This window comes from Meleagris gallopavo, chromosome 3 (assembly GCF_905368555.1).
Source record: "Meleagris gallopavo chromosome 3, MGAL_WU_HG_1.1, whole genome shotgun sequence".
NCBI classification, from domain to species: domain Eukaryota; kingdom Metazoa; phylum Chordata; class Aves; order Galliformes; family Phasianidae; genus Meleagris; species Meleagris gallopavo.
Window position 1 is genome coordinate 45,531,596 of NC_139406.1, and position 15,782 is coordinate 45,547,377.

Below are 15,782 nucleotides of genomic sequence, written 5' to 3' on the forward strand. Positions count from 1 at the left end.
GTCTGTCTTCCTCATCATTCCTGCAAACTTAAGGGAAAAAATATCTTGATCTTGCTGCATGTACCATTCTCCCTTTTAAATCCTCTGTACTGTCATTTGAGATCTGTGTTCAAGATGAGCATTTTTTAAATAGATGCAGAGACAACTGGCTGTGAGGGCACAGGGACATCACTGATGGAAGATTCCCTGGAGGCATTCAAGAAACATGTAGCTGTTGTACTAAGGAACATGGTTTAGTGTAGAAATGTTGGTGGTAGATGGCCAGGTGGACTGGATGCTCTTGCAGGTCTTTTCCAGCCTTGGTGATACCATGATTCTATGATTTCACGCAGCTGGTGAGTCCAAATTGGAAAGCTGGCAGAGGATGAGGACCACCTGGTGAAGCAAGCCCTTGGGCAGCCTGGGAGAGGTCCATGATGCTAAATGATAGGCCAAGAGGAAGGGAGAGGAAGAGACACTACACCTCTCCCATGGTCAGCTGCTTGTTGGACCAGGAAAACAACCATAACTGAGCACAAGACAGGATACTCACTCCAAGCCCTACTACTACACCTGTGCTTGGGAGTGCCCTATTCCTCTCACAAGGAGTGAGGGGTAGCTGTGGGACAGGCACGAGAAGGAGCTGCACATCTCCAATCTCTCACAAGGAGCACGGTCAGCCACCCAAAGCAAGGGGACAGGGAGTACCGGACGGCACCCGACCCCACTGGCTCAGCACGCACGACATGGCGGGGCAGGGCGGGGCGGCCGGGGCGGGGCGGAACCGGGCGGCCGGGGGCGGGCCGTGTGAGGGCAGGGCCGCGGCGGGCGGGCGCAGGTGCGCAGGTGGGGGAGCGGCGGTGGCCGTCCTGCAGCCATTTCCCTGTGTCACGGCTCCGTCTCCTAGCAACGGCTCTGAGTCCGGCCGCCAGTCGCGGCAGCCGCGCACCGCCCTAAGCGGCAGAGACAGCAGCTCCGCCGGGCGGGCGCTGCCGAGGGGCGGCCCCGCGGCGGGAAGGATGCGGCACGGCGCGGGGGCAGCGCTCCCGCCGAGCAACCTGAGGCGGCCGGCGGCGGCGGGGCCGAGGGAGAGCCCAGCGCTCGGCCCAGCCCCGCCGCCCGCCCGCCCGGGGCCGTGAGGGGAGGTGAGGCGGCGGCGGGGCGGGCGCCGCGCGGGGATGCCCGCTCGGGCCGGAAAGTTTCTTCCCCGCTGTGGCTCGGCCGCGGACCTCTCGCCGGTCTTTTTCGGTAAGTGGGCGCGGAGCCTTCGGCGGCGCCGCTGCCATTTTGCGCGGTGCTCGGGAGACCCCGGCCCCTGCCGCCGGGAGCAGCGCCCAGCAGCCTGGCCCCCCGGCTCCCGAAAACCGCTTATTCCCTCCGCGAGCGGTACCCGAGGGGCGGGCACGAAGCCCGGCTTCTCTCCTCTGCGGTTCCCCGTCCGTCCGTCAGAGCGGTGTGAGAACTGCGCTTCGGGGCGCCCGGCGGCTCTCGGTGAGGGGCGGCAGCTGTGTGCGCACCGCCATCGGCTCGTGGATTCGCTCCGCAGCCTTCAGAAGTGTCCCCGAGCCTCTGCGTTGTTCTGCTCTGTTGCCGTCGCTGGTGCTCTCGTGGCGGTCCTCTCCTTCACGTGCTCTGCGCTCCTTTCTAAACGGGAAAAACTCAGCGCCGTGCGGTACTGTCTCAGGAAGGCAGGTCCGAAATGATTGCCATCTGTTTTCGTCGTCGTGGAGGAGACCGGGTCCTGTCGGGGGGGCAGGAGAAGGAATGAGATCAGCGAGCGGCGATTACAGCAAATCCTGCCCCGGTAATTACACTTTTGCACCGACGAAAAATGTGTGTTTTTTTTTTTTTTCTTTTGCCTTTTTTTGTTTGTTTTTAAAGTAAATAGTTTAGTGATAGAGACTTCTCGTTCCTGCCCTTTGTTTTGAGTACGCCGTACCTTGGAGAGTAATTCAACAACGTCCTTGCTCTCAGCAAAAAATTCAAATGGAGTAAATGGGGCACAGAATCCTCACCTACATGTAAAATCTGGGAATAGAGGAAGGGAGAAATGAGATTTAAAAGCTAAACAGGGAAAGGACGAGAAGTATTTTTTTTTTCCTAGGTGCTTGCTTAATCGTCTTTCAGTGCAATGAATTGAACTTTATAAACCAGAATATATTCGGTGCTGTCATCTTTTTGCTGAAAAAACAAAGCTAAACCACCCTGAATTGGACAGTTAGAAAGGGGGAAGGGGAGCCTTCTTCTCAGAAGCATGAGGGGTAGGGAGTCCAGGAAAAAATAAAATAAAATTGCAACAGCACAGCAATTGTTCCTACATGGTGCATTTTGTGGCTCCAGTCACTGGAACACACAGATGAGTCCTGACAGTCGGTGAAATAAAAGCCATAAATGATAGCTGTTCAGTCACTTGCCAGTTTCTCTACAAGCAATCCTTGCCTTTTCCCCAGGTGATTTGCAGGGGTTTGCTCCTCCTTTAATAAGATGTGATATGCTACCTACCAGCCACCATCTCCCCTCTCTGGAGGCGGGGGGATGTGGCCGTGGTTGCATAACAGTTGCCCTGAACATCACACATGTTCCCAAAGCAGGAGGCTGTCCAGCTGACACTCCCTGACCACAGGCAAGTGATGAATTTTTTTGAAATATTGCAGATAGAATTCTAAGGAAGTGGCTTGGAAGAAACTTCCATGGGGTACTGCTTTCTATTATTCTGGTTTCCCTTGCATGTTTCACAGTAATTTCTTTTCCACTCATTTAGGAAAGGTAATATGCTTAACTCTCCCCCACTAATGTGCAAATAGTGCAGTAAAATGAATGGTATCTATAGATCAAATGTAATCCTTCCTGCTTTTATTTTCTTCTTACCCTCACATCTAGTTCCTGCATTACATCATTAACCACAGTGTGGTTAAGTTGCTGTGTAGCATAACCCCAGACCTGTGGGATTGAGGCTTCAGGGCAAGGAAGCTGTCAGTCTCCTCTGAAGCGTGGTGTTTTGCAAGCACTGTCTGAGACTAACATGATCATTTTCTGTTTATGTTAGCAGGTACTACCCCATCTATCATTTATCTGGAGTATAAAGAAATTAATTAGCTGTGTGCCAAGGGTCTAGTGGGGCACATGGCTGCTTCCCTTCGCAGAACTGCCTAATCATCTGTCTCATCAGTCTGCCTGTCTTTCTCACATACAGAAGCTGTATGGACAAGAGAGATCAGAGTGTTTGTGTTAACCACTTGTTGAGAGGTTTAATTAATGGGAGAATGAAGGACGAACAAGAAACAGAGACATTCATTGTGCAGTAGGTCTGTCACTGATCCTCACCCTCTTCTCTTTTTCCCTGCAGGAGTGGCTATAGGGAGCAGTGCCCTGGGTAGCCAGCCATGATCGCCACTGGAGGCCTCCTGAGGATCTCAGCTAGGAAACAGGATCCCTTGCGACCACAAAGCCAAATCCCCAAACGCAAACGTAAGGCCAAGAAGAAACGCAAAAATGATGTTGTGGTTGTGAAAGGCAAGCTCAAGTTGTGCTCCATCTCAGGGCTCATCGCCCTCTGTGGCATCCTAGTACTGCTAGTGGGCATCGCCTTGGCTGTTGTGGGCTACTGGCCTAAGTCCAGCCAGGTATACAGAGAAGTTGGTGGGAGCAGGCACCTGGCCCCTCAGGGTGGCACCCCCAAGAACCGCTCCCAGAACCAGGAAGGGGCACAAGTTGAGATCTACCCGGAGGCACCTTCCAGAGTCAACTCCACCGCTGCTATTAGCCAGGAGTTCCCGCAGTCCCGTCCCACTTCCTCATCCCCCCAGGCTTCAGTGGGTTTCCTTTTCCATCTTTTCTCAAGCTACTTGCATTCAGACAAGCTGAAAGTCTTGGGCCCCCTCATCATGGGTATTGGCATCTTCCTCTTCATCTGCGCCAATGCAGTACTGCATGAGAACCGTGACAAGAAGACCAAGATCATCAACCTGCGGGACCTCTATTCCACTGTTATTGATGCCCACAGCTTGCGGGCAAAGGATGGAGGCGCCTCAGCTCCTCTTAATGGCTTTGTCAATTATGTGCAGTCACGGGGCCTGGAGCTAAAGCCTGGTGGTGAAGGCCTGGGTGCTGCGGCTATGCTGGCCAAGAGCTCCTGGCCACCAGGGCTGGCTGCCTCCTTTTCCCCACCTGACTTAGCATCCTCACCACGGCGTTCCTCCTTCTGCACCTTGCCACAGCCTCCCAGCCTGGCCGAGGCTGTGTACAGCATCTACCAGGAGCATGCTGCCCATACTGGCCGCACCTTCACCAGCCCACCCTGCAGCCCACCAGAGAGCTGGGGCCAGCGCAGTACAGCCAGCTCCATTGTTGGATCCTCTTTGAGTGCTTTCACTCTTCTGCCCTTGACACAGAGTGGCAGAGGGGGAGGCTGGCGGAGGCCTCCTGGTGAGCGGGGAGCCCAGGAAATCCCACGAGGGGAATTTGAACTGAGCCTGACTGACCTCAGCCACATCGAGGGAGGCTACAGGACAAGGAGGCACAAGCTGATTCTCAGGCGGCAGAGCACCAGCTGCTTGCCTGATGCCAGGCGTCCCCTTTCTCCTGAGCCACCTCGGTCTCCAGCTGTCAGGGGAGGCCTGGACTCCAGCCTCCTGGCATCTTCTAGCCACTCCAGATCTCTGGACCTGGGGGAATCACCTCCCTCAACTCCGCCCGCCATCACCAGGATGGACTCCCAGAGCTCTCAGTCTGAGCCTTCCAGCAGCAATAAGGGCTACAGTCACCTGGAGGAGGCCGGCACCTCCTTGGAGTCAGTTGCCAATACCCCAGCCAGTAAAATCCAGGACAGTGAGGAGGAACCAGTTGAGAAAATGGACCCCCTCAAGGCTACCAGCACAGAACAAACAGGGGAACAATCTCAGCAAATTCAAAGACAGTACACAAAGAAAGAAAAACTCTTTATGATTTCTAGGTCGCATGCTGCATTAGGGCTGGAGGATGGGGAGCTGGAAAGTACTGGCATCTGAAAAACCAAGAAGGCGCAAGGACACCTTGCAACCCTTCACACCTTTCCCCCTTCTTCATCTTTTTGTGGACTTAGGAAACCAGTCTATATCCAAAGAGCTGCAGTATATGCTACCCTTGAAAATCTGAATTCAGTAAATCCTGTAGATGACTTCAGGAAGAAAATCCTTCTGTCCGATTGTATGTTCCATGCAAGCCAAATTGTATTAAATATCCACAGTGCAGCAAGTTCTTGGGATCAGCTTAATACAATTTCGGACAGTATAACCGTGCACTTTAATTGTCTTGATTTCCAAGTGCTCCTTCTCCTCCGATTTCTTTCTTGCTGATTTGCCACTAACTGCTTGAAAACCACAGGCACTTTTTTTAAGCTCAAGAGCACAGTGCTCTTTAGATTAAGAAAGCTGAGCTCTCTCTTTGTTTTGGTTCAATCACTAAAAAGTTTGCAAGGCCTTAAGGATGACGTACCTTGACAAAGAAGGAGTTTGCTCAAATTTTGGAAAAATGATAGTTTAGAACAGAATAGAGCAGAACTGAGTGTTGGTAATTTAGTTAAAACCATACTGTTCTTCAATTCAAAATACCTACTACGATGTGATACTTTATCAAGTATTATTACACATGTATTGAGTAATAGCATTAAAAGATTTTTTTTAATAAAACATTTGCAAACAAAACTGAGAGATAAAGATCTTTTATTTTGGTAAGTACTTACAGATGCCATAAATTTCTGTTTTTGTACTGTGAATGATTAGAGAGATGCTACAGGGCCAAAGGTTTGCTTATGCTTTTAAGTGGATAATAATCATGTAGGAGTAATTTCAAAATAAACAGTGGTTCTGACTCTGAGAAACTATGCTTTGGTTCAGTCAGTCAGCAAAATCTGTCTCTATTTCTAACAGTGTTTTGTGACATCTGCAGGAATGTGAGATTTTGACGTGCTATGGAAAAAAAAAATACAGGTTTGACCTGTTAAAATTAGATTTTTTTCCTGAGTAACACATCAATCTCAGACTGTAGCGTATTCTTTTAGGAGTCTTCATTTGCAATTGTTGCTTTAAGCCTTTCCCCCGTTCAGGTTTTCATATTCATGAAAGTATGTGCATAATTTTAATTTTAAAGCATAATTATAGTCCTGAATATCTCTGAGCTGCTCACCCTGTTGAAATCAGTGGAAGGTTCTCAGTGACTTTGGTGTGGCGAGAGTTTCTTCTTGAGTGAGAAAAGCATCAGGTTTCCTTATGGCTGCTTTATGTGTTATAATCCGTGGGCAGATTTTTAGTAGATTGATGAGTTGTTTTATTTTTGAACCTGCAACATGACAGGAGTTCTTTTATTTTGTTAAAGCAGCTCTGCAGCTTTAGATGCTCAGGAGATTTCATCAGTATTTCAGGTTTTGAATGTGGATGTGTCATTTCATCATACACAAAGGGAAACTGACATTAAACAAATACATGGTGTAGAGAGGAAAATTGTTTTTCTGTTGCAATTAAAATTTTTGTTATGGTTTCTTGCTTTAAAATATCTAGTTATATCTCAGTGCATTGCAAAATTGAATATAGCAGTCACGAAATGCAATTGCAAAGAGTAATCTGGCAAAGTCCTATATTAAATAAGGCTAATTAAAAAAAAAAAAAGCCCACAAAGAATTTGCCACGTCAGAATTCTGAAATCGTGGAAGCAGTTTTCTTGAATGACTGAGAGTATCCAGATGGCGATATCTCTTCTCTTGTCAGTGGCAACCACAAAAAACAACAACATGAACATCAGCATGACATTTTTTTTTTTTGCTATCAAACTGCTAGCACACAGCTGGCAAAAAATATGTTGCAGAACTGCCTGAGCTGGAAGGGGGATTGATGAGACCCTGCAAGAAGTGGCTGGCCTTTCCCTGGAGAGGGCAACTCAGCTGGAAATGACTTTCACACAGTTCTCCCAGTTTCAAGTCATTAGTGAACCAGTGCTTCTGCTTCTCTTGTGATTTCCAGCAAGATTTATGAGCTGTATCTGAGCAGTAGTGTTACCTGGTGCTGACAGAGATGCTAATTGTTTACACTGATGAAGATACCTCGTTTGTTACTATCTATGTGAAAGCTTCGTAGGGGCACAGGGTAAGAGGTGGGTTGTAGGTGCTGCTTCCTGGAGGACAAGGTTCTCATGAAAACATGACAGGATTTTATTCATTTTGAAAGAGAGACAAATGTATTTCTGTATGTGTATTCTCAGTAAATACTTCTTTAGTCCTCTGAATATACAGCGTGCTCTTAAAAAAGAAAAAAAAAAAAAAAAAAAAGGCCTTTAAAAAGCCTCTGGATGCTCCTTAGATAGATCAATTAAAATAAAGCATTCCAGTAATTCTGCTGATTAGTTTTCTGCAAAGCTTTCTTAATAACAAAATTACAGTGAAGTTGGTTTTCAATAAGTAAATTTATAGCCTTTTCCTGTGTGCCAAAAAAAGATTTGAAATACGATGTTTCATCAGTCAAGCTGGATTTTTAGAAGAGCAGCTAGAAGTGATTTGTAACACATGCATTAATAGGCAGATAAAGCCTTTAAGTACTAAAAAAAAATCATTTTTTGTGAATGTATTCATCAAATTGTTTGTTGAACAACACATGCAGCGGTGGATTTGACATCAGAAAGTTTTGTTCAGAATTCAAGATGAGCAAATTAGTTAGATTGACACTGGAAAGTGGATGAGAAATTCAACCTCTGTGCATCAGATGCGACTGCTCATAGCACCATTAGCAGTACAGAGAGAAACAGTGACAGAACAGAACCTTTTCTGATAACACCAGCAGCTGACAAAAGTACTCGGTTTTGTGCACTGACCTCTTGATTTTCTTCCAGATGACTCTGACTGCTTCTTTAAACTACCAGACTGCCTCTTGGCTATTGTTTGCTTTTTTTGTCTCTTGTTTATGTGTTTTACTCCCATCTTGTCTTCCCCTGTTAACCTTCTTCCCCATTATCCTGCCATCAAGTGCTTCCTCCGCAGTCCTTGTCAAGAGCTGAGGAGTTGCTTCTGTTGTATCTGCCTGCCTACATGTTGCAGAGAAAGATGGGCTTGCACACAAAATACTTTTGATGATGGAATGATTAAGCTGCAATACCCCATGCATAAAATCTTACTGTGTTCTAAAATCTGTTTTCTTTTCCAGAGATATTTATTTTAGTATAGAAGAAATGCTATGATAGTCATATAAAATTTCTCAAGGAAAAGCTAATTTCTGCCTGAACTCTCAGAGTACTCTCATCCCTGAGTGCAAGGCAGTATCTCTGCATTATGAGTATGGCTGCTTCTTGGACAAGACTGAGATTGTAGGTAAATGCCCTAATTGTGCTTTGAATGTTCTACTGTTTATTTCCAAACTGCATATAAAAGGAAAAGGAAAGGTGGGTCACGGTGTATTCAGGAGACAACAAGCATCTAGGAAGCCATCCTCCATAGAACACATTCACTGAAAGTGTTAATACACTGAAGTGTATTAGGAAATGTACTTGTAAACTCTAACCTTCACATCCAACTGTTGGCATATCAACTGTATTACTTCAAAATGCAATAGCCCAGATTTATTGCACCATATTATTTAGGTACATTTCTAACAGCCCTTTCAAGAAATCATGCTGTCTAACAGTGAGTAATAGTGCCCATACAAACATCAAATTAGGTAGCTAGTAACCTAGTTGTCAGCCTGCAGTAGTGTATGTACTTCCATAATGGCCAAAACTGTTTCAAGATTTACACAGAAGTAGCAACACTACTTCAGTTAAATATATATATTTAAAACTAAAAATAATGGAAGTGGCATGATGATAAAGGTTGTCGGATTTTAATGTGAGGATAATCTGATCAAATGTAACAGGTATTGCATCCATGTGAATAGATTCTTGCTTAGAACGACAACAAAACAACAGCACTGTATTTACAGTGAAAAATTTAAGTTGTTACTAATTTCAGTAGATCACCCATTGATGCCTTGCACCATTAACATTTCAGTCTCTCAGTTCTCTCTTCATCAGGAAAGAGGGGGATGAGAGAAAGAAACAAGAAAACGCCACCAAAGCCCTGGCCATAAGCAAGCCAGAAATCACTCTGCACACCTCTGCACACAAAAAGTACAGATGCTCTCAGTGGAAGCTGCAATTACAGTCTTAAAGTAGTTAGGCAGTACCTTTTTTTTCTTGTGGAGCAAGTACATCAAAATTCCCTCAGAAAAAGCAACTTTATTTCTCTCTTTTCCAAGTGTCGCAAGCAATAATGGAATGCTTTATCTAGTCTGGTTAATTATTATTTTTCTCTTCCAAGGATGAGTCAAAGATCCAGTCTGGGCCTGCAAATAGCAAAGAAGATGCGCAGTATTTGCAGGCATGAACGGAGAGAATAAATAGGACCTCACAGCCACAGAAGAAAATCTGCTGCAGAAGAATATGCTATTATGTCTTCCTTTTCAGAGCTAGCCTTTCTATTTACTGATCTCCAAAGCAGAAACATCTAAGCAAGTGCATAAGAAAAACATTTTCCACTGTTTAGCTTTCCCTCTAATAGCAGTAGATGATAGTACAATTCAGACACTGGAGAAGCATGCATTTATCTACTAGTTAGTTGTTTATTTACAAATTTACTTAGAGACAGTGACACATGGGAGTCACCAGTGGGAAATTTTAAATATTGCCCCATCCCTGCAGGCACTCAAGACCAGGTTGGATGGGGCCCTGGGCAGCTGAGCTGGGGGGTGGCAGCCCAGTCTACAGCACGGGGTGGGACTGGGTGGGCTTTAAGGTGCCTTCCAACCCAGGCCTTTCTGCGATTCCTTCTAGCAGAGGAGTGATGAATCAAGCCCTCCTGGAGGGAGGGGCCCACTCTTCCCATAGTACTTGAATTGTGCTGACTCTTGAGTCACCCTGAGTTAGTGCAGACCACATGCCAGCAACATCTGCCAACAATTCTTTATGTTTTCTTCTATATTCAAAGGAAGAAGTTTTAAAAAATAGCTTGAGCTTCAGAGAGCAGCAAAGAGCAGAGGTTAGAACACTTGAACTCACCTCATAGCAAAGATCAAAAGAAAGACAATCGCTCACTTTTAAGATCTTAGTCCATAAGATTTTGTTTTTTGTTTCTCTTAGCCCTTATTCGCACGAAGGTAATTTGGGCTAAGATTTTCCAAGCTTCTTTTTCTTTTTTCCTTTCTACTTTCTCCCATAAGTGATGAGATGCTCTCAGACTGAATTTATAATTTAGTGTAAGTTAGAAGAGATTATTTCGATTCAGAAAAACAGCTGATTGTGAAACTAAGCTTTACAGCCAGTGTCAAAAACATTAAATGGTGTTTAACATTTTTGTCCAATATTTCCTATTCACAGTGGTATGAGTGAACTCTTGTTTTCAAGAAAACAACCTACAAGGCTAGAGGATAATTGCCACCAGGCATATGGAAGCCACAATACACTATTTTCTGAAATATCCAGCTACATTCAGACAAACCTTGCTGGGTCTTACTGTTGTTGCATTTTTTTAATTTTTTTTTTTTTTTTTTTTTAACCTTGCAGCACTCCTTTTCTTTTCCAATACATGCATATTTTGAATTGGTATATGAACAGGGAATTTAGATGTCAGGTTAAAAAAAAAAATAAATCAGTAAAACACACATGAAAAAAAAGCTTAGAACATAGGTAAATACTTACTGAAGTATATAAGTGACTGAAACCTATTGCCATATTTTCTGTTCAACCCCAAAATGTGTAACCCTGATTCTGTAGCCAAGACTTTCTCACTGTGCACACAGCAGATCATCCTTCCTCACCCTGAGAAGCCTCCATTTTAAGAATCCCTGAAGTGAGAGCCACCACACAACCTGAGAGTTCTGTTTGCTCATCTCAGTGAGTAACATTTGGCATGGTGCTGACACATCTTCCCTGACCTGTCTGGGAGTAAAAGAAGGCCAAGCCACACAGCTTTTTTTTTTGTGTGCATGTGCATGCAAAGCTTCCAAGCTGCCACAAGCCAAATCAGCCATTTTAAAAGAGCAGAACTGCACAGCACAAGCACCTGGCAAACCGATCTTGCTGCCATGTGCCAGAAGTCACCAGAGGCAGCTCCATCAGGAAAAACTCCCCATGAGCTAATGTGGTACTTCCACAACACACCATAGAAGTGCCTTCTTCCCTTATTCCTAAAGTGTATTTTAGGTCTCTCCCTGAGGGCTGTAGCATGGGTTTTTTTTGTTTGTTTGTTTCTTTCTTTTTTTCTTTTTTTAAGCTTCACTGACTTTACAATGAAAACACACTTTAAGGACATGCAATTTGGCCTCTCCATCTAATAGAACCTATTTAAAATGCTAACAGGGACTCTACAAAATTAGCATGAGCTCACCTCACCATCCTCAGCAATTACTTTCTTCTGTAAAACCAGCCATATAGAGATACAGTCACAGACGAAGTGCAGAAAGACCAGATCTATGTTAAGTAGAGAAGAAAGAAGGCACCTATATGCAATGATGATAGCATGCAAATATCTGTCTCTAAGTGACTTTTCTCAACTAGTTTGCTGTGAAACAGAGCCTCCTGAGTGCCTTTCTTCAACCAGGACAGTCATCTCTCATCTTTGAGGCATCCTCCTGCAGGCAAGACACTGAAGCATTGATGTATTTCACTTTATTTCAGATTTGTTGTACACAAATTACAGGAAATAACTTAGCTAAAGACTGTCCTAAAACATCTCTACAGAATGGTTAAGGACAGAGTGAGTGTTGGACAGCTGATGCCATTTTTTTTTTTCAGGTGGCAAATTTCATAGGAACAGGTGAAGCCTGGCACCAGTGTGGTAGCACAGAAGGTGATGATAGCAGCTCTTTCAGGTTTGGAGACTTAAAGATGCAGCCTTTTGCCTGTCTTTGCAATTTGTATCGCTCCTGGGTGAGCACTGAATCAGGGGCATGTACTAAGGCTGCATCTCTCATGCTCTAATCAGAGACCAACCCACAGGAAGATGTGGAGGCTGGTTCTCTCTCTTAGAGTCTTTAAGTAGAGCTTTGGTCCATCATCCCCATAACAAAGCAACAGAGCTTTTTAAGGAGCTGTTAGACTGTTCAGAACTAACATGCAGGAGTGGTGAGGCCGCATTGCTAGAAAGGAATGCAAAGAGCATTGCTAGGATCCTCTCTGCCTTGCTTCTGCTATGGAGGGCTGTAGCCCCAAATGAAAGGCACAGCCCAGTTCTGGGATCTCTAGTGCTGTGCTGAGGGGTGAGGCAAAGGAAGCTCATGCATTCAAAGTAATTATGCTATTACAGTAGTGCTTAGTGTACCTTTAATTTCACAAACAAATTGGTCCAGTCCTCTGCTTAAGCAAACAATGTGCTGCCTAATATTTCACCTGCAGGTTGAACTAATTTTCATGTGAGCAGAGATTTCAACAGCAATGTTTTCCAATAAGCTGCAGTGGGTATCCAAAACATACAGTAGAGTATCAGTTAATTTTACAGTTATGGATAAAACAATCTCATTTGTAGTTTAGACAAATCTAGATAATGCTGCTAATAAAAAAAAAGGGGGGGGGGGGTAGGAGTAGAACTGTTTTTTTTTTTTTTTTTTTCTCCATCAAACCCAACCAAATATTTTGTTCAGTTTCTTCCTAAATAAGCAGCAGGGTAGGAGACAGGAATCAGGTTTGGTTTCTGTGCTCAGCAGTGCTATTTTCCCACTGTCCCTTCCACAAGCTTTACCAAGTTAGAAGCAGCATTTCCACTCCACCAGAGTACAGCTTCTTCAGTAAATCAAAGATGTCAAAACATTAGGAAATTTAAGATAATTCCAGTAACTTATTCTTTACAATGAATAGCAGATTCCTCTGAGCAGCTGGAATGCTTATCAGTTGCAGGGAAAACAAAGATTACCCCAAAATATTTTTAGGCATTCCTAAAACATTTCTTCTTTATCACAGAAATGGTGTATAACTAACAACATCAGGAGCAGGGAAGGCTTTGTCAGAAGGAGTTTCAGGAGTCCTGGGTAATGGCAGCAAGGAATATACTCATTTTGAATACATACTGACAAACGTTTGATACCATGGGACTGCTTAATCTTTTTCACTCTTTCCTACCATGAGGTAATAAATTGTTATTATACATAGTAAGTGGGCACAGTATCAAATATGCAGCCTTCTCTTGCAAATTCTACGGTTGATGAACAATGAAAGTACTTCATCTTCATAACTCCAAGACAGCGGTCAGTGTACACTTAACATATTAAAATACAGGATGGTAGCAGGTCCTGTCAAGGACAGCCCTTAGACTTGCTTGGTTCTGCTTCTCCTCTGTCAAGGGCTACAACCTCATCAGCTTTTGCTTAAACGATTAATTCTCTTACAGCACGGAGTGTAAGCAATTATGTTACAAGGCCTCAGATCTGCAAACTGCATCAGCACAGTATATATAAATCATCATGTTTATGCACAACTAAAATACATCACTTCTACAGAGCCTTGAAAAGTGAGCCAAATAATGAAAAGCTGAAATTCTGGTGCAACACATGGAATAACATATGCACTCAGGGTAAAACAGGTGTCCCAGGCAGAGAAGGTAACTAGGAAATAGCTGATCTCATCACAGCAATGATTTAAAGCCATAAGTATGCTAATTAGAGCTGTTTGAAACAGAAGGGTAGATTCAACCTGCCAGAAGTTTTTGACAAAAGTAGTAACTGAAGGTATAGCCATCCACAGCCCATGAAAGCAGCAGCTTCACAATCTCTACAATGACCTGCTCTCAGCAGTGGGAAAAGCAGACATGCTTTCATTGTTCTAAATGGCCAGTTGGGGATCGTACATCTCCTGGGTATAAAGGAGCTGAGATGAGCTGATTTTAAGAATCACCTTTAGAAGTGCTCGTAACTGCTTTATACGTAGAAAAATAATGGTCAGCTAAGCAACAGCTCTCACATGCACTTCTTAAAAACCAGCATGAAATCACCTGCAAGTCCTGCAGCCATCAGGATGGGTGGTATGCAATAACCAGGAGATAAGCTGTGCATTGAATACCTAAAGTATCTTGTTTCTTGGAAAGCACTTCACTCTCTCTCTCTTAAATCTAGGAAATGACAAGAATTTTGAGTAGCTTCCTTCCATTAGTGACTTACAACTTCAAGTGAAATCATTTAAACTTACCTGCTTCCTTCTTATTTATGTTGACTAGAAGGGTACGATTATACCATTCTAAGTTACATCCCTTCCATGCTTGAATCTCCAGATTGATGGACAACCTAATCTAGCAGTCAGCAACCTTGCTGTGGCAGGGGGCTGGAACTAGGTGATCTTTGATGTCCCTCTTCCAACCCAAATCATCTATGATTTTTAAAGACTTTTTATGAGGCTTGCCCCATATTTTCATTGCACAGGCTAATAGCTGAAATCTGTATTGGAACAGATTGAATTGAAACTTTGGATGAGTTAATCTTACACAGCATTTACACTTTAGCCCATCTGGGAGTAGTTTTGAGGAGGAAACTGTACAACACAATCACATAAAATTGCTCAGGTTTTTACCAGCCCACAAATGTGTGCCTTTCTGTCTATATGTCTGATTAGCCACTTCCACAAAGAATATTCAGCAGAGTAAGTATGCCCCGGAATAATGCTTTTTGACTGAAGGTACTTGTCAAGCAGTGTCTTTCAGTCCTATGTCTGTAGTTTCACTGCAGTGTAAAAAGTGGATATCTTCCATTTACTTTACAGGAAAAGCCTGTAATTTTGGCTTGGATTCATCTCATCAAGGCTCTTGAGTACCACAAGCAGGCCACACTCTAAGCTGTGTGATTGTAGCCCTTCAGCTGGAGTTCAGGGTAACCATACAAGAATGGGACTGTGCAATAAACTGCTTCAAGGCCAAGATTATTCTAATGAGGGCAAAAACTAAGAAAAATGTCAGAAATGGGAAAGTTTTGAGAAATGTAGTTGCACCCATTTACCAAATAGATGGCTATTCCATCCTAACTGCACAAGTAGAGGAAAAATAGGACTGTTATTATATAGCATACTGCAAAGACAGAAGCCTTGGCTAATAACGACAAGTGTATTCTGCTAAGGTAAACCCAGCAAGAAACAGAGACCCAGCAAGTAAAAGAATCCAATCGCTACTCATCCCCTCTAAAACAGGATCAGCATCTAACACACCCACAGCTAGAAGACCACAAAGCACCAAGCCAAAGCTACTGCTTTACTGGTGGCTCTGCTATGCCAGCAACAAAAGAACATGACATCTTCCTGATGTGAAGGATTTGCACATGCAGAAAATACAGGACTATGGGAAGGGAAATCCAACTGGACTAGCCAAAACCTTTATTTTAAGATAACGTATTATGGGCTATTGCTCAGTTGCTTTTAACACCCAAAAAAAGTCTAATGTCCAGAACCACAAACTACCCCAGCTGTTCAAATGGCAAGTGGCCTGGTGTTTGTCTAGCAGCATCCAGAGTAAGGTCTCTACAGAACATTTCAGCTTTTGCATCCTGTTTCTTAGAACAATTTACATATAACCAAGTAAAGTAAATCAGCCAAGAATGGGGGAAATGCTGGTCTCAAAGTTTCTTAACTTACTTTGAAAACAATTATCATGGTAATTCAGTTCCACATATGGATCTTAAACACAGCCAGTGGGTAATATTTAATGCAAGTTCTCTCTCACTCTGAAGTTGAACCATTGTTTCAGTAACTCAAGTTACATCAAACTAAACCCAATTAGAAAAAAAAAAAATCAGATTACATCCATCTTCTATAGAAAACACTGGTGCTTATACAGGAAATTA

At 43.9% G+C, this 15,782-nt stretch overlaps 1 protein-coding gene across 6 annotated transcripts; it reads left to right on the forward strand.

Moving 5' to 3' along the window:
- The first annotated feature begins 1,085 nt into the window (after window positions 1-1,085).
- TMEM200C (transmembrane protein 200C) lies at window positions 1,086-5,660 on the forward strand. Of its 6 annotated transcripts, none has more exons than XM_085220816.1 (4): window positions 1,086-1,227; window positions 1,710-1,783; window positions 2,430-2,602; window positions 3,326-5,660. In XM_085220816.1, the coding sequence occupies exon 4, from the start codon at window positions 3,363-3,365 to the stop codon at window positions 4,983-4,985; it is 1,623 nt and encodes a 540-aa protein (XP_085076942.1). In that variant the 5' UTR covers window positions 1,086-1,227; window positions 1,710-1,783; window positions 2,430-2,602; window positions 3,326-3,362; the 3' UTR covers window positions 4,986-5,660. The 6 variants fall into 6 exon arrangements, with proteins under 6 accessions (XP_085076942.1, XP_085076940.1, XP_085076939.1 ...); XM_085220815.1 differs by having other exon boundaries at window positions 1,088-1,227; window positions 1,664-1,783; XM_085220814.1 differs by lacking the exon at window positions 2,430-2,602.
- The last annotated feature ends 10,122 nt before the right edge of the window (window positions 5,661-15,782 follow it).